Source organism: Poecilia mexicana, unplaced genomic scaffold, assembly GCF_051168715.1.
Source record: "Poecilia mexicana isolate PSO_F unplaced genomic scaffold, ASM5116871v1 scaffold_17, whole genome shotgun sequence".
Classification (NCBI taxonomy): domain Eukaryota; kingdom Metazoa; phylum Chordata; class Actinopteri; order Cyprinodontiformes; family Poeciliidae; genus Poecilia; species Poecilia mexicana.
In genome coordinates, this window is record NW_028263386.1 from 16,813,216 (window position 1) to 16,838,340 (window position 25,125).

The window sequence follows — 25,125 nt, forward strand, 5'->3', positions numbered from 1 at the left end:
ATTTTGTTTTATCCCAGCACAGCATAGGATAAAACCATGCTGTGCTTGGTTAATTTGCTGACAGCATCAGCAAATTGCACGCTTCTGAAACTGCTGAAATAACTGCAGTATAATTACAGTCATTTTCAGATATCTGTGATTGTTTACCGGGACAGTTTATGGTCAAACTCCACAAGCTTTTATATGTTAAACTTTGTGATGGTAACACATGTTAGAAACCCACACTTGTTTTCCACCCAGTATGATGAAACTGGAATTTCTGATTAAGTTTTGTTGAGACATGAAATATTATAACTAATGCATAGCACTTAACTTGTTAATATTTTAAAATACAAAATATTCACATTCACAATTGATCAACAACTGTAAGGTGCAACAGTACTTTGATAATACGAGTCTATTAAGATACAGCGTAAATTGGACAAATTAGTTGGCTTACACGTCTTACGGCTCATTCAGAATCATAATCTCATTCAGAAGGACCAAATAGTTTATTTAAACTGTAATTTTTTTTAAATTATATTTATTGAAGGAAACAATGTCCCATAATCCAAAGCAGTTTGTTTGGGTGTTTGTTTGCGCCAGGGCGGGGATCTATTATGTGACCTTTTTTCCAGTTTTGGAGGGTTGCTCTTTTATTAAGAGTTTAATTCTCTGCAGCTACATAACAAAAAGTCTTTCATAGACTGGGATAAAAATGATCATCAGGCACTGGAGTTAGCAGTGCCTTATATTGGTATTCATGTCATATCTTTCATAAATCTATACACCTGCTTCTTTTTAAAGTCTAGTTCTGGTCTTTCATCAGCTGCTCCCCATGGCTGTCTGTCATCCACTCTCATCCTATTGAATGGCTTTCTATCTCCATCAATCCAGGAATGCATAAGGGCACAGAGGTCCCAATAGCACACACAAACATGCATTCTGTACGCAACATGTGTGTGCCTGTTTCATACCTTTGGCATATTGACTATGTGATAAAGGTCAGCTCTGTCCAGATTTGGACAGGTGGGATGGGGCCGCAGTCCGTTATCATCCACACCATTACCGTGTGTTTGTCTGCATGTGTTTGTCTAGAGGGAGATACAGCTCACTGATAAGGTTTTGAAGAGGTCAGTCAGATGTAAATACGACACCGGCATAGATGTGCGGTGGGTCTGGTCACCGTAAGAGAATCTCACAGATGCAGGAGCGTTGCGTGCCAGGAAATGGAGTCGGCCTCTACTCATTCACGCAATCCTCGGAAATATTTGTTTAAGACATCCATCTGCTTTTGCAGTGTAGGAATGACATCTCTATTCATGTCATTCATCCATTAAGATTTTCTGGTCTTGCCTGGTTATGTCAACAAAAGTGTTGTTTTAGAATGCATGAAAGCACTCCCACTCAGGATCATGGATGGATCGGCCCACATTGGCTAATACGGATAGAAAAGTTGCTTTAAATACAGTTCATTAACCAGCCTATTTTTTTTTTCCATTCTCATTTGCCTCTTGCTAGGCTTGAAATGACAGCCCTCACAAAGTATGCAATGAGAAATGGCTGAATCACAGACAGCACACATATTGTGGGAATCTGACACCAACAATTTGAGTGACAAGACGTACTTTCGAATGCATTCTCACTTTGTTTTGCTCCTGCTTTCCATCTCTCTGTGTTTGCCTTTCTCTATATTGCCCTCAGTTCAGTTACTTTAAACACCCACGCTTCCCATATAATTTGCGCTTTTTTTTTTCTTTTGATGGAGAACATTTCATCATCACTCACCATTAGGTGTAAGAGCAACAACCTGTGCAGGTAGAAGAATATGCCCTTTTTTGTTTGTTTTTAATGGTCGTGATATATTTGTGTTTTTTATGATAATTGAAGTCCGCAATCAGAATTCTCAGAAATCTATAGTATACTGCAACAATATTTCTTTCTCTTTGACATGTCCATTATTGTCGCATTACCCGGTGTTCACAAAATATTTCTGAGCTACATCTGCCAAACTGGCGATTATGGGTATGTCTCAGACAGGACATTTTGAAACACGTTGGACTGTCCCAGTTTGTCATGGTGAGGAGAGAGCTGAGTCAAAAAGCAAAGCTCTCAATTTACTGGTCAATCTACATTCCTACTCTCATCATCCTTTGGTCACGAGCTTTGGGTCGTGACCAAAAGAATGAGGTCACGGCTACAACCAGCCTAAATTAGTTTTTTTCTCCATAGGGAGATCTAGCAATATACATAAGATGCGTATTCAGATTAAATACACGATAGCATAATTGAGTTTGGTTACATGAACATAGCAAACTGCCAAGTGGATACATTTTACTGATTTTACCTTTATCTTACCACTTTCTGGCATTTATTAGCAAACTCCACATGTCGGGGGGGAACAAAAGTTAACATTTAAATACTTTATTCTTTAATTTATTCCATTATTTAAATAGTTTCAAAAGTGCTTCAAGCCATAATTGTTATTATGTTAAATGTTAAAATGGCATACAGAAAGGAACAGAACAGTAACAAATTAATTTTCATTTGTTCTGAGTATACCGGCAGATACCAGCTGTGCAGCAATCACTTGAGAGCCTGGTTTTGAATTGCAAAAAAGGACAAATTTGAGTCTAACAGACATGTTGGACAAATATCTTTTTTTATTTTCTTAATTAGCTCTCTGGGATCAGTATCAACCCAGTGGGCCAGCCTTGTTGGTTCATAACAGATTTCTGTCTATCCAAAAGAACACACAAAACTGGTCAGATTAACATTATAAAACAGGTGACTTTGTTGAAAATCTGAGTCTTAGCATTTAATTACAAAATCAAAATTAAATCTACACTAACTAATATGACAGATTCATTAAAATAGTTATTATTTAGCTCTTACTTTCAGACATTAAATTGTAATATTATAGTATTATATTTATTTCAGTAGAACTAAATATTACAGTAGAACTTTAATAATTAAGTTCTCTTCCAAATTTAGATTTGATCTTTTTTTTTTATTCTAATGCAAAGTTTTTGCCGTGCACATGTTTTACTTTTCAACTGTTTGTTGTACAATTTGAAAAAAAATTGTTTCTGAATCATTATTCATGAAATAATGCTGTTTATTGCACTAAAAGACATCAACATTTATGAATCAAACAGGTTCATGTTTTCAATTCTGTTATTTTGGTCGCCATCCATTTATGGTCTTTACCCACTTACTGGTGGTGACAGTATTGGTTGCCACACTTTAAAAATAAATACACATGTTTTGATGGTTATTTAAAAAGCTGATTAAATTTAAAAAGACAGTATGATACAGGATGACATTTATTTTAACCATTGTCTATGAGGGCTGATGAGGACCCATATGTATTTTTCCTTCACGCATATACTACAATATGAAAAGTGAAATAGATCACCGCTGCTCACCATTTAACTGTGAGCATTAGTGGGGACTCAACATTTTTGTTGATCTAACGACATTTTTCCAAAGTGAAATATGCAAGGATTATTTTCTCTGTACCAGGAGTGCCAACAAATGTGGATAGCACTGTATTTATTTGTTTGTTACTTGGGTCAGAAGACTTAGCAGTTGAAACACAGGCTCTGAAGACTAAAAATGTTGTTGAGCAAAGCAATGGCCAAAGCACCAAAAAAGTGAGAGTGAGCGTCTTCAGTTAACTACTATAGATTAATTGATCTAGCCATAAAGTAAATGAGCTAGATCCATTTAAAAAGGGGGACAAGTGCTGAGACAGAGAAAGCTAATGGTCTTTCCCAAATTCAAATGATAGTAAAGAAAAAGCTATTGCTTTTTGCAACATAGGCTTTATTCGCTGCATTTGAAAAAAAAAAACATTAACCACAGAGAATGGCATGGCATAGAAACAAATTTATTGCTCACCAGCAATTAATTGCATATATATATATCTTGTTTACAAATAAAAAGTACTTTTTTCTGCTTCAGCTTCAGTTGACTTTAGTGAAGTTGAAGTGATTAAATCAAAACAGCAATTGTTGTGTGAATAAATAGAATAAAATCTGTCTCGATAAGACCATACCCACTGACTGATTTCACCATTCATCAAGCCTTCCTTGCCCCTTCTTGCTCTGTTAGTTGGTGGTGGGCAATGAGCCTGGCAGCCCCCTGTTAGGTTCTGATTACAGTGTAGATTGTAGTGCAAGCACATGTTACTGCCTGCTGAGAGCCGATATGTTTTGAAGGGTGGTTTTCTCTACTACCTTGCCAGCCAGGGATAGATTGGCGCAGTGGAAGCTCCTAGAATACAAATACCTCCTCATCTTCGCTGTCTCCCCCTGTCCTGCTCTGGCCTCTATTCTGTCTGAATTATATACTCGGTGCTTTTGCTTATAAATTCATAAACACACCTGAGCCAGTGTGCCAGGCAGATCAGCTAACAGCCAATGAAATACTTAGATGTGAAGAGTCAATGCGGAGCTAAAATATTCTATAGCTCTCTTGATCGGTATTACGCTCAATTTATTCAGACACATGCACATGCATACATATACTTGAAGACACACAGCTCATAAAGGCGCTATCAATAAGCCCGTTTTCCCAGTCGGCTGGTCTGTCATTGGCCGGCTGTTCAAAGGAAAAGTGTGGGCCAAAAAAAAAAAAAAAAAAATGGCTGTGAGGTTACCATAGTAACTGCCTGCCCAGGGGTGTGTGCTGTCTTCTAAATTGTTCGCTGGTTTGTTAAGGCTCACACAGTCTAATTTGAAGAGAATGTGTCTTATTTAACCAGTCATTTAACAGTCACAGGCCCTGTTGTTGGCAGTTAAATAGCTTTATATATTTGTACGATTTTATTTCAGTATGTACTACAACTTGAAATAACACAGAGGCCTGTTTTTTTTGTTGGAGTGAGGATTTCTACCTTTTGTTTTCAGCTCTTTTCTGCTGCACTGCCCTCTGTTGAAACCGGTCAGACATAGTTGTATTTTCCCAAACATGTTGATAATAACATGGCACAGTACAGATAAACTGTTGTCTTCCAATACTTTTAAGACTTCAGTGTCCTAAACAAAAGTCAAGGCTGAAGTCAACACCCTATAAATGTTGAGTTCCTAGACTTAAGGACCTTTTTCCACTAAACTGAGTCCAGTTCTAAGTTGGTGCTAGTGCTTACTAAGCATCAATTTCATGTGCTTAGATCAAGTGAAAACAAAGAACCATTTTCATCAGAAGCTTAGCGCAGCCTCATGTGGAACAGCAACCACTAAAAAGGTTGTATGCACCATGTTTAAAACTCCAGAGTTTAGCTCAGTTTTTACTGGTCAGCATAAAAACATTTAAAATGTCTTCAGTGAGAAGACATTTTGGATCGGCGTCAGAATAACCGTTGACTGTCTCTTATTGTCTGATGATTTATTTTTAATTCAACCACAGAGCGTACATATGTAAATATACTCACAGCTGATTATTTTTCACCTAATCCATAAACATTATTTCCAACTCCATTCTATCACCAGGTGTTTTTTTATAAATCTTGCTCTAAATATTGTGTTTATCTCCAATTTCCAGCGCTGCTGGTGTGGATGAAGGATTAGCTGAGCAGTATTGTGTGGCATTTATAGGGACCACTGGTTGTTTAAAAATGAAGGGGATGGTATTATGGCATCTATTCGCAGGTATAATGGGGTAAGTATTTTTATTTTTTCTCCCGTGTCAAAATTGTCTCCGTGCACTAAATGAATAAGACGTGGCTTTGGCTCCGATGGTAGAAAGGCAAACCGTCTCTTTTACAGAACTTTTCAAGAACTCTTTCTAGCACCAGCCCTGGTTAAGAACTTGGGATCTTTTTGGTGGAAAATTGTATAATTAGATAACATTTCCATATTCCCAAACGAGGTCATCTATTGTTCTTGGACGTTTTTTGCAGCATCAGAGTTATCAGCTGTATCAGCTGGTTTGGAGAGAACGTCTATGCGAGGAAGGAGAAAGGAGAAGGTGTACCAAACATGTGTGTACGAGTGTGCGCCTGTGCGTGTGGGTGGGTGATTGTACGTGTGAGAGTGTCTTATCTTAAAAGAGAAGCTTTGACAGGGTCAGAATGGACGGATGATTAATGATCAGGGGGAGTGTAAGGTGGGTGGAACTTCTATGGTGTTGCCACTCTTAACAAAACCACAAGAGCACAAGAGACCCTGCTCTGTTTTGACCAATCCTTTATTCTTCAGAACATCACTCTGGTCGTCGTATATGCCTTACATTTTCTCTGTTGAGATTGGAATGTGCCGAGTAGGGCATAGCGGAACCGGACAATGACCAGCTTTACTGAGTGATGTCACTACAAACTCTGAATTCCTTCTAATAAAAAAAAAAAAAAAAAAAAATCTGCCTTTTTTGTAAGCCATTAAGCAATGGAGTCCCAATGCTTTTCACTGTGATATTTGATCTTCATTGACCTGAGATGGCAATGTATGAGATACATGCAAAACCATTCTATATTCAGTTTCTCTAGATGAATAAATCATAAACCTTAAAGGCATTTTACCCCGACCTTCAGGGTCCTGCAGGCGTTCTCTGAAGGTTCTGACAAGTTTTTATTTCAACATACGCCTCAGTTTTAAATAATTGTATTGTTCGTTTCAATGACCTTGTGGAGAAATACAATACATGCGTTTAAAAAAGCAGCTCATTATGTGGATTGAGCAAGGAAAATGAACAATGAGAAGCTGGGCAGAATACTAATGGTCTGCAGGTCTGATTGCCTTTTGTTTTTAGATGCTAGTTATCCCCTTCTGTCAAACAGCATGTTTGGTTCTTTACTTCATTGATATTTTTAGATTTACCTAAAAAAAAATTCAAAAATTCACCAGAATGTTTTTTTAGCAGCCAGTCCCACCAGATGCAGATGCAAGTGTGTTGTCTTTCTGACTGACTGATGAATAAAACTGAAATAAGGGTCAACTGGGGTCCCGACTCAGTCATAGTGTTGGCTGCTTGAGTGTTTGTCACCGAGTGGATGTATTCATGATTCTAAAGTCTCTCAAGCACTGTGATCCAGGCCTTGTGTGCATGACAACTGAGGTTAAGAGCGTCCTTGGGGAGGTCAAGAGTTGTACTGCCACTGGCATTAACTCAAATTTTGTGCCCCTCGATCAGCTACCTATACCCCTTCCCTATGAAACATTTGGCAGAAATATGTGATATGTCAAACAGTACGAAAAGCTTAATTGATGCTTTTAACTTTAGTGGTAGCAGTCGACATTTGATTGCAATAAAATTGTCCGTTGTTACAAATTAGCATGTGAATTTGTGCATGAATGGGTGAATGGGCTCTCTGGACTTGATAAAGCATTATACAAGCACAGACCATTTAACATTTACAAAAACCCAAGCTACAACATAATGGGACATACTTTACTACCTCTCCAAAGCATTTGCTGCAAATTTTTTGATTGAATTTCTTTGTTTGTTGCCAAAAAAATTATATTGGTTAGAAATCTCATAAATAACCGACAGCATGAGGCAACAGAAAAGCCTGGAGAGGACTTTGCAAGCTATAACTCTTAAAAGGTTTAGTTTCTAAGCTCATATTTGGACTGACCTTCTGCAGTGACTTGCTTCCACTTTTCAATTTTATCTTGCACACGGCAGGGGATGCTTGCTTGACATTCTGATAAAATGCTTAACCTACCAATTTTAATTAATGCTACATCTTAAACTGTGACTTCAAAACATGCGCACTTCACATGACACACATGACACAGTGGCAGAGTCCCTACATGTGCTTGATGCATTACCTGCAGTGTGCATTGCATTATAAACACAGCGGAGATATTGATCATTTGCTCTCCAGAGCTTGCAGATCATTTATTTTAAAGGCTAAATGCAGTGATGAGTCAGTGCAATGATGCACTACTTTGTAAAAGCAGAACTTTCAAATCATTATTTGATATTTTGATATTTAATGGTGCAATGTGGATGTATCAAACTCCACTCATACATTCCGTGCCACTCAGTGGATATGAGGCATATGACGTCAGCCCTCTGATTTCTGTAGTTCCAAATCTAGAACTAGGTTTTGTCCATATTGGTTTTACTGGCTGTATTTTATGCCACCTTTGGGAAAGAGGAGAAAGCAAAAATGTTTACAGTTGTTCCATATTCTTTCCGTTTAATAGTGGTCACAGTTGCTGCTGTACTCCAAATACTTGGATTAGTGATTAAAACCTTCACTACAAGCAGTTTATACAAGTACTTCTACTTTATAAACATTTACCTTTTCATTAGATGTAGAAGTGCACAGCTTATATGCTGGTGTGCAATGAAGATCTGCTGTCTGCCATGTCTTTTGGTCAGACTTGCTTTGACATCATTGTGCGACTGTTGGGGAACGGGTGGAGATTCACTGATGCGGTGTCTCTGTCAGTAGTACAGTGTGCCAGACAGAAGGATAGATAGAGAGAAAGACAGCCAAACGAAGCAGATTCAAACCTGTCAATCAGGATCAAAGTGAGACTGGGAGGAAAGGTGGGGGAAGGATTAGTTCTGAAACATGTCAAGGCAGAGAAGAAGAATAAAATCCTGTTGGGGCTGCCTTAGAGGAGTAAAAGTTTTGCTCCTACATGCATCCAGTTCAGTTGCAGGTTATCCTCCCATTGGGGAGACTAATTACTTGCTGAGCAAATGTTCAGTCCCCTGTTGTCCATAAAACCTAACTCATTTGATGATTGATGGATCTTTTTGCTTTGGCACAGAAACTCCTGGTCTCCTCTAATCTGAATGTGCACAAATCAAGGGAGAAGAATTTGGGCTTAGTTCCCAATACAGTGAAGCATAGCGTAATGATACCGTTCCCAGTTCTGCCAACCTTTAAAACAAAATTATTTTAGGGGTTTGCAAACATGAATAACACTGTCTACCTTTCTCTCCTTGTCCATGCCTGTCTCTCTTTCTTTCTTTCTTTCTTTCTTTCTTTCTTTCTTTTTTTCCACGCAGTGGCAGATCAGTAAGCAGTTAATTAATGAGTTTAATGTTTGGATCCATGTGCATATTATGTTTCAATTAGAGAAGAAGCTTCAGCTCCAAGGTAGGATTTATAATCTACCCAAACATTAATCTTCTGCTGTCTCTAAAATGTTTGCACAAACATATGTGTGTGGCTGCCTGTTTGCTTTTGCCTGGCTGTCACTTATCTCCCTTCCTGTTATGCTGATCACAGCGTCCCTACTTTCTGAAGGATAGGCCTTAAATTATCTCAGGTTCTGTTGAACACAAAGTAATCAAATGCTGGAAAATGTGATGCACTCTCGTTTAATGGGGGTCAACAGTGACAAAATTTGCTGCTCTGTAAATCACCATTCCTTGCTGTCACTGCCGTTGTAGTACTGCTGTTGTTTTCTCTGGGCTTTAGGATGTGTATGTTTAGTCGAGTATGTGTACATGAGCATGAGAGTGTGTACATTCTTTTCTCCTCATACGGAGTTTGCTTTGAAGCTCATTTGCAGCACTGCTAGCTCAGAGAGCTGATTCAGCACAGGCTCTTCTGCCTTTCTCTTCACTTTTACCCATTTATGAGTGTCCAGGGAAGCTGCAGTTTGAATGTAAACACACAACCGGAGGGCAGAACCTAATGTACACATTCTGCTCACACTCCATTAAGCTCACAGTGAACAACTCACAGGGATCTGTTAACCACAAGAGCCAATTCAGCACATGTGAATGTTTCTTGGTGCATTCTGTGAGATGACCATCTGCATATGGTAGTGGATCAGAAATGATAACACATAGGTTTCCTCCACTGCCTGTGCTGGAAAGTAATTTTTGATCTGTGCTTTTATTGTCTTGTAACGTTGGATGGTGTCAGAACTTATTGCCTTATAAAATGTCCCTGCAGCTGGGTTGCGCTTCCACATATGGGAAGGGAGCACTTTTACAGAGTCCCAGTATGCTTGTAGTACGAGGAGCCTTATCCTATCACATGTAAAATCCGGTAAAAGTCAACAGAGTTTGCGGACCTCCTCTCCCACATGAAACGGGAGCCCCGCTCACACTTACAGACACAGTTTTGCTTTTACGTTGCCCTTACAAGCCCTGTCTAGACATAACATTTCTCTCCATAAGGGGGTCTGTCCCCTGATCTGGTTTTTATGACCATTGTAGTCAGGTCATGCAATTTGGTTTGTATCTCTTTCATGTACTTTTCGATCTTGAGATATTCGCCCCTTCTATCTTAGTGTCAGACAAACCAGAAACTGTTTAAAAATCAATTTTTATTTCTTCAAGCTATATGTTTGAAAAAATCTCTGGAGGAATCGCATGTCAAATGTATACATTGTATTTAACAATAAGACGTCTTATGCCAGAAGCTTTCAGATACAGACCTCTGAGCCCAGATTTAAATCTTTTTGATCATAAGCATTGTGCATACTGAGTAGTATTCTTCTTAGCATCTAAATGTGATAAAAGTTGTCCTTCAAAGTAAAGTACTAGGGCCAGTTGTTTTGCTATTGCTATTTTTTTATTATTTATTTTTTTGCTATTGCTAATATGGGTCAGAATGATAAAGATTTGTTTCTCTATCTCAGTGATTATTGTACAGTCTCCCTGGTGTTTGATTGTCTGCTGGCTGGATTTAACACTAATCAGTTACACTTGTTCCAATTGAAATTGGTAGTAGAGACTTTAAAACAAAAACTAAGGTCGAGTTATTGTTATACAAAAAAAAAAAAAAATGTCCGCACTTCTTGCTCCTGTTTTGTCTACACAGGATGCCCCCGCTGCTTTATCTTACGATAGATCTTTTGGTATTTTAGTTAATCACAACTTTCCTTTTAAGTTCCACATTGAACAACTCTATTAACTGAGATTTTATTATGGCAGTAAATCATGTTTTTCACTTAGTGGGAAAAAGGTATCTTGCTGCACAATGAGCCTACTGCCTACTAACAGTGTTGTGTAACCAGACACTAAATAAGTCAGAGTACATTGAGATCAATCACAGACAGACATGCTATTGAATTTTAAACCTTTTAGGTTACAGCTTTTTACCGTCCACATGTGTGTTGTTGCATTGGTATGTTTTCCTTTGGAAATCACTAACTGACTGACTTATGTAGCTTTCATATTTTTTTTTTCCAACTTTATCACTAATACTGTCACTGTGTCATGAAAGTATAGTATGAGACAGATAATCTGTGAAAATGTCTTACCACTGTCAATCATGCTTGTGTATGTGCTGCTCACACCCGTTCCCTTGCTCTATGCTATGCTACAGCTTCTCCCACGAATGCTCAAGCTAATTTGCATGCCCAATGAAGACAGTGGATAAAAAAGGTTTTCATGTGAAAGTAACTTGTTTCTTTGCCATTAGCAGTGCATACACAGGCATGATTGACAGTGTTCCTTGTGGCTCATTGACCAAGAGTGATGCATTTCTGGAGTTTGCTCTGTTGCTATTGCAAAATCTGTGCTTTTTACTTGCAAATTTTGTATCTGTCTCATACCATGCTGTTACACCACAGTGACAGTTTTAACAAATTTCTAAAATTATATTTATTGTTTAATAAAAGTCATATCTTTAAGTACATTTCTATTTGTTTCTTAAACAATTTCTTTTTTAAAAAATAAAATGTTTCTCAGAGTTGATTACATTTAGTGTTCCTTCAGTTTGTATAGTTTTGGGGGGAAAAATTACAATGTTCCATCAAATTGGAACAAACTACCAAAGGTTGACAACAGAGTAAGCCTCACATTACCTGATTTTCCATACTTTTTTGTTAGAGTTTTCTGTTTTTATTTGATCTTTCAGTGATTTTATTTTGGCTCTCACAATACTATATTGTATGGAAATCAAGTTCCCAGGTTTCAATGAACTCTATCTGTTTAAATAACGCTAATAAATGTAGTTGTGTAACTGTTTTTTTTTTTTTTAACAGTGTTGTGTGACTAGACAGTAAGTCAGTCAGTTAGCCTCTGGTGTGCCTGTCAGGCACAGCAAAGCAGACTGAAAAGCATCCTCTAGAGAGATAGCCTTTTCAGTTATGTTTGCATGCTATTTTTCTCTGTTTCAGCAGGATTTCTTTCTGTATCTCTATCAGCAAAAGCCAGGGAGGGTTTTTCAATCGTTTGAGGAAAGGATTCATAAGACCAGGTATCAGCCTTTATATGAGGTAGACCAGAACCTTTAAGCTTAAACAGCCCATTATAACATTTAAATTAAGCAGAACAGATTTTAATTACAACACGCAAAAGAACTGGATAATGAATTAAAAAGATTCCCTCACATTAAATGCTGTTTCCCTCTATTTGACCAGTCAGTGCAGAGGAAATGGACCAGCTCCTTTTCATTGTGACCATTAAAAGCTCTTCATATCAAGCTAAAAGGCTCTTACTCATAGACAATGTAATCATTTTGTTGCAAGCAAATTCAGTACTTATTTATTAAGTCTTAGCTTTTAGTGCCTGAAACACTTACCGCGGGGTAGTACCTTACTCTGTCCTTGTCGGTAAATCTCAAAACTTTTTTCTCTTGTTTTCTTATCGCGGGTGCGTTCATATTTCTCTGACTAATTCTCCCTTTTACTGCCTAAGTGCTATAAAAAGGAATAAAAATTGTTTTTACACAGTATGAGCATACCCTACATCTACAGTCAAGCTGTTGCAATCAATCAGCCTTGTCCCATTAAATTTATAACCCTTCCCCCCTTAAGAGTGCAGCTATACCACAGCTTCCACCCCCAGCAGTAAGCTTGCTAAAATACCAGACGTTTATCATAGTTATTATAGTCATTAAACCCTTCCACACTGCACAGAATCTCCTCAGCTTTGTATCCTTTTGAGGCGCAAGAGTAAATGGATTAGGTTATTGCCTTCACTTAGGGGCACCGATATCAGCCACAATAATCTTTGTCCTCCACCACAGCCTTTAAAATGTAGGACTCCGACACCTCGCTGCAACTCTGACAAATTGGTGCCACTGAGACTGCTGAAGTAGTCTCACTCTTTGTGGTATTAAAGGTAATGCTATCACTCTAACTGAATGTTTGAAGTCTTGGTTAAACCGCAGAGTGAATTTTCGCACAGCTGTCGCCAAGAATGTATGAACTCTATCCAAAATTTGACTGCTGCTTGGCCATGTATGTTCCCGTGTGGGAGTGCCACTGGACAAGGTGATAAAAAAAAAAAAAAACAGTTTCCCTCTGTGCATCAGTTTTTAAAAAATGTTTCTTAATATATTCAGAATGAAAAATGCTTGCGTGTATGGGGGATTTCAGTTTTTTAACATAACACATTTGGGTTAGGGCTAAACAAATAGAGTATATGTCAAACACTATTTGACATATACCCTTTGAATTCTTGCATGGTGAATCAAATCAGTTGTGATCTGGAGTTCTTAAATGTAGTAAGCGAGGGCTTTTAAAGTGATTACTCATGTAAGTTAAGTATTTTGTGAAATAAGTTCTTGCATAGCTTAGAGTAGAGATGCACCGATCGATGTTTTGTAGCCAACTTCTACAAATCTTTGACCAAATTTTGTTGATTCTCATATTCCTTTGAGAACTATAATCAGTAGTCTTGAATGGGTGATCTGGAAGGTTGATACAAGGACAACAAGTCGACAATGTATTTTGGTGCTAAGCCATTCAGTCATTTATATACATTCCTGTAGTAAGGACTTTCGAACTGGGGCATTGTGCTCTGATTTCCTAGTTTTAATGAGAATGCGAGCGGCAGTGTTCTCAACCAGCTGTGGTTGACTGATTGACATGTTAGGCTGACTTATAAAGACAGTGTTGCAGTAATTAATGCAACTAAAGAGGAACACATGGGTGAGTTTCTCCAACTCTTACTGGGACATAGACCTTTAGTCCTAGAAATGTTCATTTGGTGATTAAAGGCCAACTTTGTAATTGTCTCTATATTTGTTTTAAGGTTTAGGCCTGAGTCCATCACTAGACCCAGACTTTGGGCCTCATCAGTAGTTTCCAGCTGTAATAACTGAAGCAGACTCCTGATGATTACTCTTTTGGTCTAAAGATCAGTTTTGTTTTTTTTTTGGGGGGGGGGAGGGGATTTCTGATCAGCTGGAGAGCGTTGTGGCACATCCACATGCTGATTTGTTCTAAGCATCGGTTTTAGTGCTTGGAAGGGTTTGTAGTCACCTGGGACATTATAATGTAGAGCTTGTCATGATTTGTATGGTTGTGGTGGTGAGGATGAACGCTGAGACCCAGATGATGATGATGAATTTAATGATGAAGCTCAAACAGTCCAATACAGGCGGCACGGCAGAGAGAATAGCACACACAGCTAATTACCGGTAGCACTGATACACAGAAGACTGAAAACAAGAGCTGATGGTTAACCAGTTCTACTGTGACGACGGACAGACTGACGCTGACAAAGACGACAGTAGACGAGGACCCGACAAGAGACAGAGACAACAGGTGGACTTAAATACACACAGGTAACTAGACACACCTGGGAAGCAATCAACGGGGAAGACGCAGAGACAACAGAGACTCAGGACAGAAACTGAACACAGAAAAACTTTAAAATAAATACACAGAAACACGGATCATGATTGAGCTGTGTATCATCTGCGTAGTTACGGTTGCTAATCTTATTGTCAGATGTTCATTTAATATATTTTGATTTTAAATAGCTACTTACAGATTTTGTGGATCCTCTTTCAATATTTCTGAAAACAAAATGCACTGATTATTTGTCTCACAGCAACAGCCTCCATAGCAAAGAGTGTTGTGGTTCAGTAAGATTTGTGGTTAGTGCATTTACTAACATTTTCAAAGATTTGATTTTTTGTTTTCCTTACTTGTTACTGAGTCCCCTCTCTGCTGTGCACTTTGCCAGCAGAATAGAGATATTCCTGATTCTCCTGATCAAAATGTTATGTGACTCCCCCCACATTGTGAATCCCAGAAATGCACAGATAAATATGTGTGGGAAATGAGATTGCTTGATCAAGCCAGTGATAAAAATGATGGATTTTGGTCACTGTAGTTCTCAACTTTCAAAATGAATCTTTTTCCATCCATTGTTTTCTCCCTTTGTCTGTCTTGACTTACGTTCAAACTGCAACTTGAGCCAAAGAACTTGACTTAAGTGGTTTCAGAATTAAATACACGTTTTGTTTATATGCATAGCCATAAACAATACATGTTGACAACATATGTGTACGAATATAGCTAGTATCTTGAGCACATGTAGTCTGTCTTGGTGAATAGGTTGCTCATGAATTCATGAATTTCCTGTTGGATCTTTGAAGTTCGAATCCACAACTGCTCTGGTGTCCAGTAAAAATATGTTCAGTTCTAATGGATGGCGGTGCAAAGGTGATGTGCACAAAGTTGTCACTCAACAGTCTAAATGCCCTCATTGACTATAATGGCTGCATATTTATAGTGGAGTTCATTCCATGGTGGAGCGGAGTGGAGACACAAGCAGTGTAAAATTGGGGTAAATGTTCTGATTTCGGTTTCTCAGCATAACTTAAAAAAAAAAAAAAAACATGATAATAATGTACAAACCTAACATTTACAGTAAAAAATATAACAATGTCCAACACAAAATACCTAATAATTGTAAATCTAATGTTCAACATAAAACCCCGTACCTGTCAAATCTCTACCGCATAATTCCTTACATCACGGCGATTATTATTGAGAAGCTAGATAGAGCCAGCAGGAGTACATTTCAGCTTGGATTGTTATTAATTTCACACTGTCTTCTTTGTTTGCCCCATTCTGTTAGTGTTTGGGTGATTAATTTTTCCCCTTCGTTTGTTTTCTGACATTACATTTTTGTTTTGTTGTTTTTTTCTTGTCACAGCATGCCCACCGGGTACTTTCAAATCAACCCAGGGTCCAAGCCTTTGTCTGCAGTGCCCTTCCAACAGCCGATCCACAGCTGAGGCTGCCACTATCTGTGTTTGCCGCAATGGCTACTACCGTGGCGACGCTGATCAACCGGATGAACCCTGCACCAGTGAGTATGGCATACAGGATGTTGCATGTTTTGCTCGTTCACTTTGACACAAGGATAATAACTTGATATGCTTCTGTTTTGAAAGGTTAGGTTTGACAATGATATATTAAAAAAAATAAATAAAAAAAAAGCTGGCCAGCTACAATCTTACTATCGTCAAGCCTGCACATGCTCCTGCATTTAAATTAGTTTGTATCTAAGTCCCAGACCGGCTTTCCAGTATGGCTGTAATAATCACATAAGGGGAGGTTTGCATTGCTGACATCTCCATCACTGTGCCAATGAGCTTTTTCTGTTTCCCTGCAGTTGTCTTTTTTTTCTTCCTCTCCCATTTTTTTTCTGTTGTTCTTTTTTGTTTGTCTGTTATCATCCCCTGAAGTCCTAATTACTCAGGCAGATGCTGCGAAGCTTCAACACTGTCCTGCCGTTATCCGCTGGAGATCCAATAAGGCCTTACACAGCATCGTGCTTATCTTAATATGATGTAAAAGCAATATGCTAAGCTTTCCTGCTGTCCCTGTTGACACAGAGTTACACAGGAGAAGACCTCCAAAAAGTTTGCTTACTTTCCTTTTTTCATTTACTGACACTGGGGAGTATATAAATTGTATTTTTCTCATTTGTAGAGCAGACCTTGTGGCATTAGCTGGCTGGTTATCTGTTAATTAATTCCTGATTTATTAACAAAGATTTGGCTAATTGGCTTCAAGAATGGGCTCAGGGTCATATTATTTTTTCCAAAGGGTTGGGCAGATACATAGCCTTTACAGCTAGTAAGCATATTTTCTAGTTACAGTTTTGCTTTGTATGTGTCCATAAATTCACCGATTGTCTTAAAGCTGCAGAGATATCACAGTGCAGCATGATGGGATCTGTTGCCATCAACACCTTTTGGTTTTGGATGTTGCAGCGGGAAGATATTTATCTTTCATCTTGTGTTTTCTGTGCTCTCCTACAGACTGCACGCTTTTGTGGCAAATTTGCAAATTTTCTATCATCTATAGCATCTGCCTCTACCTCGAGGCCTTGCATTTTTCCCTAAGCAATTTCCACAAGGGCTCCCCACAGTCTATCTGGAACAAATCCCCATGGCCTAAGCAGCCTGTTACTTTTTTTTTTTCTGATTTCAATCAGTCAGACGTTATCCCCTCCCTTGGTTTTATTCTTCTCTCTTTAACTGTATTCTTTCCCCTCATTCCTCACTCAACAGGGAAGCAATCTGCATATTTAAGTATTCCACATACTAGATATCATTTGATCTGTTGTTATGGTTCTTCAAGACTGAGCAGGTCTTGTCTTATGTTTTGTTTCTGTTGTTTTACTTTTTTTTATTTTTTTTTTTGCAAATATGGGACATTCATTTCTGTTATTTTAGATCAACAGCATTTTTTTCTTTTGCTTGAAACTCTCATTGATGTGGACTCTTGCTGTTAATTATGACCTTTGACCCTAGCTGAGGAAAGTGAGACCTGCTGAGTTTTAAATGTTGTCTTTTGTGAACTCCTGGATGACCTGTCGAAGCGTTCTTGTAATGATGATGGGAGGAACAGGTCCTCACAAATACTTTTTTTTTTTTAATGTTTTCTCCATTTATGGAAAAGGGCTCACTGCAAAGAGTTACAAGGGATTTTGTAACCATTGCCAGAGTGATACATATCAAAGATTATGTTTATCATCTGTGTTTTAGTTGGTGGCATAGTGTTCTACTTTTAGAGATGTTTTTACTTTATGTTGTCAGACAGTTTGTCCATTTACGTAATTCTAGGTCTGGTGGTAAACCTTTGTGTGACTACTGACATTGAAATATGTTTATTTATTGTTTTATTTATTGTTTTTATATATTTTTTATATAATGGCATGCTGGTTAGAATAGATTTTCCCCCTTAATAAATTAAATAGTCATTTCAATACTGTTTCAGGATGTTTTTTTTTTTTTTCTTCTAATGTCTTGATTTTAAAAATATACAGGTGTAGCAAAAAACCCTGAAGTTCCCAGCGAAATCACAGCTTCCTTTGAAGGGTTCAGCTTACTATAACAGCTGAGCCTGATTTGCTGTGGGTGCCTTGCAGCACAGCAGGGGGGCCAGTGAGATCATCCTAGTAAGAATCTCTTTAATACTGTGGGTCCTGATAAGAGCGCTGCCAGAGTAGCTTAAATCAGACCAGTATATAGGAGCAGAAGCTGTAGCTTAAGTGCTTCTCACCAGCATCTGAAGCCCGGGTCCCTGTATGCTCCAAATCAGCTTGATTAGCTTGCTGATGGATTGCCCAATCCCTGGCTCTCGCAGCAGGGGGCCTCATGGTGTATCCTCCCACCTACACCAGCTTCTTCCTTCAGGGTTCTGAATATACCAGATCTGGGCTCCATTTCAAACTCCCCAATGCATCCCCTGCCCCTCCTTTCTGCCTTTTCTCTGTCTTGCACTGTTTTCAATCTTTGCCTTAGGGTAGGCACACCACAAGTGTTCCGTCTCACAGCAGGGAGCCAAACATTCTTAGTCAGGCTACCTAGCAAAGTAAGTACTTTTGGGACAGAACTTTGCATTCTTCTTTGCGTCTTACTGGTCGCTTCTCTGAATTTTAAGCCCCCAGGTGACCGACACTGCTTCTGGTTTCTTATGAGTCTCGGTGAGAGGAAAGAATTGTTTTGTACATATGAGCGCAGTGAGGAAAGGTCAGCCAGTTCTAGCATGCTGAGCAATGGGGATTCTCTCAATATGTGAGTCAGGAGAGTCGATTGATAGGCTCGGTAGTAACTGAGGGGACTCATGCTGTTAAACCTCTGCTCATTGGTCCATAGCAGATAGCTGTGCAGGAGAATCACGATGTGAGCAGTACTGGAAAAGAGAAAGTGACCAAAATGTGGGAAGAAAAGGAAAATATTCCTTCAATGTTCAATGTGTATAAATGAGCCACCTGTTATCAAGTAGCACTTGAATGCATAGACATTTGGAAAAAAAAAAAAAAAAAAGCGACCAGGTTTTATTTTTTCATGTGCAAAATTCATCATAAAAAGTCAGAGTGAAAGATAAATAGATTCTAGTGTGTTTACATATTTGAATCCAACTGTCCTATGTACCTCCTCAAACCTGTTTGTGAAGGACATGTAATAAATCTGTGATCAAAGTGATCGCCAATAAATCTTGTGACAACATCTAAGAAAGACTTACAGAACAAAAAAAAAAGTCAATCACAAGGAGTATCAGAAATGTATTGCTGCATCTGTGTGCTTATAAATAAAGATATAGGGTATCTTGACCCACTTTAGACAGTAAATATGTAATATTTAGTGGTCTGTAATATTTGATAGATACTGAAACAGAAAGTCCTGACAAAAGAACATGGAAGTAGTTGAGGGATATAGTTTGGACATTAGGGGAAATATTTTTTCACTGACACTGCAAGTTTTGGGGTTTCTAAAGTCTGTGATGGATGATACAAAGGACACTCACTGCTCATAGACTGAACAGCTCCCAGGGGAGTTGGTAAAGTACTTCCTGTCACTCCAACACCTCATTGTGCCATATTTTCACTCCACAAACAATGCATCTTGTAGCATCCAAGTGCCTGATTATGTTCCATTTGACCTGCGGCTTGAGCACTATCTGTCCCTCTCAGCCAGACCATAATAATCACACTATGTAGGTCATGCCCCTTATTTTGCTGAATTTGCAGCCGTACCTTAACAGTTTTTCTCACCATTATTTTTTTCTTTCTTTGCCCAAGCTCTGTGTCTACAACACTTGACTGTGCGGCAATTACTTATTATATCTATGTTAAATCACCTATGTATTTACAGTGAACTACACTGGTGAAATTAAGTTGATAGTCAACTCCACTGAAAAGTCACTCTCAAGCGGTTCACTAAAAATGATATCACAATTTTTTTTGGTCTTAGCCCAACGTTCAGGAAGAATGCTGGGAGATTAACCCGTCAAACCGTCAGTCTCCAAAACCACACAAAAAGCCGTCATAAAAGCGTACTTCCTGTCAGTGTTACCTTGTTGGACCGCTCACAGCGTAAAAACTTGTAAATATCTAAATGACCTCTTCTCTTAAGTCTGCGGGAGGGTTAAGATTTGATTTTTTTTTTTACATCTTATAGTATTTTTTTATATATCTTATTATAAAAAAATAATAAAAACAATATTGTACATCTTATTTCTATGTAGTATTTTTTTGTATCTTATTTTATAAAGAAATTATCCCTCAGTGCAGGTGAATGTCCCAGTTGGCAGATCACACCTGAGTATGGATGTTTTATTACCCAAAAACAAAAAGGAAAGCTGTTTACATGTAATGTCTGTGTCACGTTTCTTCTTTATGCCATCCACCATTTTTCATAATGGCTGTTGCCAGCTAGAACAATGCATGCACACAGATGTCTTAAATGTAAGCACACATGCAAAGACTCTGTTCTCTAAGTCTGATTAGAATCATGATTTGTTTTACACTTAAATGTACATAAAGTTACAGATGAATAAATTGTGGTTTGTTTGAAAGATGAGACATTAGAATTGACAGATTGTTTAACGTTATTGAAAATTAAACTAATGTCAGGTTAGTCTTTTTCTGTTGGAAAAGCTTGAATTATCCCAGATAAACTAGTGAATGAAAAACTCAGGTGTGTTTTCCATTCATGTCCTGAGCAGTACCGAACAGTCACGTTGTTAAGTTTGTGTTTTGTGTGGTATTTGAGAGTAAAGAGCTACTGCTGTGCAGCCTGAGGGACCATGAATCTCAGCTAAGCAAATTTCTTCACTGCCTTTCCAGCAGATTTCACCTCGTTTTGAATCACACTGCAATTGCAGGAGGCTGAATAAGACCTCTTTTATCCACCCTGATATTAAGCCACCACTCAACCCAAACAATAGTTGTATTATTTCTTGATTTCTCCCTGAATATAGTTTTTGAGTTTCTGCTCCAGCTGTGGGCCATAAGAGAATGAACGAAACCCTGAATTTGCAGAGCCACTTGGATAAGAATACTTCATGCAACACCGCATTTTTGTAAATAACCAATATTTGATAGACATGAACATTCACTGTAGAATCTCCACATGTGAATAGAATAAATTATCATTTCAATTGTGCTTCAGATTGAGAGAAATCACACAAGAGGGTTTGATATTAGCACTTGTATTTATTAAAGTGTTGTAAATTTAACAGATTGGATATTTTTTTTCATATATACCACATATGAGGTATATCTTTCCTTTTATGCATAATGACAGCTTTGCTTAAAATACAATGTTTTGAGACATAAAAGTGAGAGGTATTGACAAATTTAAAATAGGATTTACATCATTCTATCAAGTAACCAGTCATTTGTTGGTTATTTATACACAATCAGAGGGAATATGAAACAGTAAAACAATTGGCCCAAGCACAACAAGAAAAACAGTAATGGAGAAGACTAGAGTTCAGAGGCACTGAACTGAGAAAAAACAAATGGTCTACAGCGTTGTACATTGTTTATAGCCTGTAGTTTACAATACTTACATTTGTTTCTTTGTCAGAAAGAACAAACAAAAAGAAAAAAAGCTAAACAATGTGAAGAAAAGCAAGGACTAGACAGTTGGAAACACAGGCTAAGATTTCCAAACAATGAGGATGTTATTTATTTAACACCAGAAATCAATGCATAAAACAGTGGCTGCCCAAAACCAAAGTACTAGATGAAAAATCTCCCATCTACAGTAAAGCAGAGATAATGAGTTGATGATATACTTTGTGATCTACATTACTGGGTATACATTGCATTGTTATTTAGATACATACTGTAGAATAGAATAGAATAGAATAGAAACAGCTTTTATTGCCCCACAAAGGGGGAATTCGGGTGTAAAAGCAGCAACAAATACATAGGTTAACTCAAAAAATTCTTAGTGTTATAAGCAATTAAAAAAAATCAATAATAATAATAATAATAATAATAATAATATACTGTCACGACATAGTGATAGTTTTTTTTAAATATGTAAAAAACATATTTATAGTTCAGGAAGTGCATACAGAGATGACAGAATATCTTCCATTTATGGCAGTGTATATCTATTTTTAGATCAATGAGTAAACATCTGGGGGTGGAAAGACAAAGAAACTGAAAGACAAAGAATAATTAAAAAAAAATAAACATGTTGTCTTTTCAGGCGTTCCATCCAGTCCCAGGAATGTGATCTCCATAGTGAACGAGACCTCGGTGATCCTGGAGTGGCATTCTCCCAGGGAGACAGGCGGCCGGGACGATGTCGTCTACAACATCGTGTGCAAGAAGTGCAGAGCGGACCGACGCTCCTGTTCACACTGCGATGACAATGTGGACTTTGTGACTCGACAGCTGGGTCTGACAGAGACCAGGGTCTTCATCAGTAACCTGTTGGCTCACACCCTCTACAGCTTTGAGATACAAGCCGTCAACGGTGTCAGCAACAAGAGCCCGTACCCAGCACAACATGTCACCATAGACATCACCACCAACCAGGCTGGTGAGTCCCCAGTGTTTCCAGGTCATGATCATTTTTGCAGCTTTGAAAATAACAGAATCTACATCATTTGCTTCTACACTAGACACAGTTAAATGACTTATTTGATCTATTTTTCTTTTTTTTTCTTTTTTTTTCCATGTGTCAGTAGATCAGTATGACTGTACTGGCTATATTTCATTCTGCATTTGTGAAACTGCAAATTTTCTATTATGGCAACATGTCCTACTGTGAATCATTTTGCCTGCAAAAGGCATAATCTGGTACTATGCGCATTGCAGAGTTACATTTCATGGCTTAGCAGCCTTCATGCCTACTTCACAGCAAATGATGAGAGCTGTGAAGCGCGAGGGGAGACTGTTAGGAGATGTGTACATATTTGCAGTCTTTCTAAGCCCACCTTCTCTGGATTAAAGTAATTGCTTTCCTCTTTGACATCACGGCTGTGAAATTTATGCTCGGACCAAATGTGTAGCTCTTTTATAATTTTAGTCTGGACAAAATCGGCTCGCTGCTACTTTGTTCTTTCCTTTGTGGCCTTTTTGCTCACCAAATCTTGTGGCAGAAACAAGCCTAGTGTACAGTCCTAATTTAACATGTTAACATGTTTAACATGTTTAGCTCTAAAATAGTGATTACATTCAGTAATATTGATGGTCTTACTTTATTTCCCAATTAACATTTAGTGCAAAGTCTGTTTAAATAAAAAAACTCTTGTCAAGAAGTATTTAGTTTATCTATCTATCTATCTATCTATCTATCTATCTATCTATCTATATATATATATATATATATATCTATCTATATATATATATATATATATATATATATATATATATATATATATATATATATACACTTCTAGTAAACATGAAATAAGCCTCAAGTAAAATATGCTTGACATTAGTCAACGTGGTTAGATATTGGTGGGCTTTACATGGTATTTAAGTATTTTGTAAGTAATTTGCCATATTGGCCTTGTGCTGTTTACCTTTGTCATAATTTTAAAACATCAGTCTGTCCATCCATTCATCCATACATCATCATGTGCCATGTTAAAAATATAAGACACCTTACAGCTGCAGTGGGTTTTTCTTATGCTTGGACTTACGGTAGATTTTTAATATCAGTTCTACCACTACTGAAAAATTCAAAGTAGGAAACAGAAAGAAAAGGGGAAAAAAAATCTGCTGCATAATAAGAAAATGTAATTTCTAGTGAGGAATAAATTGTGCTTACCCTTTTGATAGATTTTTGCTCTGTTTAAATTGAAACATTTTCTTTGCTTTGCTCCTGACTATCGAAACGAAGGTGAACAACATGATTAGATAAAAGGAGGACTTCAAAAAGAATACCATAGCCCTCACTACATCTATGTCGGATATGAAGATTTCGCTGAAGAATTTGTAATCAGTCATTCAACTTGAGGGTAAAGGTCTGCAAGCAAAGGACATTCAAAACAACAGACATTGTGCCCAGGTCTGGGTGTGCCAGCAAGTTCACCCTGAAAGCAGCCAAAATCTGTCTCCAAAACCTTAAAAAGTAATTGTAGGACCTACATTAGGCTTTCGGTACAGAGTCCAGGCCTCTGAAATCTGACTAAATGTCAGGAATAAAGGGAAATGCTTTTTTTTTTCTTTTCTTTTTCTTTTTTTTTTATGCAGCATATGTAAATATCTGGTTTCAACTCTACTTTCCCATCTCCTGTACATAGGAGAGTGAATATATTGCCCCATCCAGTGATGGAATACCACATGTCAAATGAATTCTATTTTAGTCCCTTTTTAGCTTTAATTCTTGAATCAGCTTACTGTACATTTATCTTTGAGGCCAAGGAAATTATAATTGGGTTATCTCGATTTCTTTTTTGGATCGGAGCATATTTTGGAATTAAATTTGGCTTGGCTGGAGAACGGCATACCACATTTGATTACATCGACTCTCAGAGGAACATAATGACCAACTGCACTTGTCTTTTTCTGATGGGGACTTCGGAGAGGAATGGGAGGAGAGATAAATGAGAACAGAAAACTGGTTGATTTTTTTATTTATTTTTTTTCTACCAGAAACATGGAACATGACAGCAGAAAGTGGGAAAAATGAGGGGGTAAATAGGTCTGACTATAAAGGTGGCCTAATGGTGCTGACTGTACCTGTTTGACAGGCTAATAGCACACCTGACAGATAGATGTAGAAAGAGCATTGCCCATTCCTATTGTTGAGGCCTGTTTCAGTAATGAGGTTTCCTCCAGTAATCTTCCAGGCCTATGTCCATCTTTACGTGGCCCTTTTGTCACCAGGTAATTGCACTGTTCCTCACTTTGACTGGGGTTTTTAGCAGACGGCAACTGATAATGCAGAGGTATACAAAGAGTTCATGGTTAGGATGTGCAAAACAACTGACAAAATATATTCTCCTTCTTTGGGGACACAAGGCCTGTAGCGATAAGGAATGGAACCTGCATTAGATTATGGAAATGTTCTCTATTTAAGGCATCAATATTAAGTTAATCAGCAAGAAAAAGAAAAAAAAAATGAAAACAGAGTTTTTTTTACAGCAGCAGTTTCTGTGTAAGCTAATTGACATGCATGGATGAATATGCTGCTTTGATCCAGGGGGGTTAGGTCAGACAGAAATCTGTCCCAGACAGGAATAATTTGTGGAGGCAGATTTTATGCATGCA

General features: G+C 37.9%; 1 protein-coding gene across 1 annotated transcript in view; it reads left to right on the top strand.

Moving 5' to 3' along the window:
* The window catches only part of ephb1 (EPH receptor B1), a 174,925-nt gene that overhangs the window by 92,948 nt on the left and 56,852 nt on the right, over window positions 1–25,125 (top strand). Inside the window, exons 4-5 of the mRNA XM_088014682.1 lie at window positions 15,802–15,957; window positions 22,109–22,444. Coding sequence (XP_087870808.1) covers window positions 15,802–15,957; window positions 22,109–22,444 — 492 coding nt within the window. The remainder of the gene's footprint in view (window positions 1–15,801; window positions 15,958–22,108; window positions 22,445–25,125) is intronic.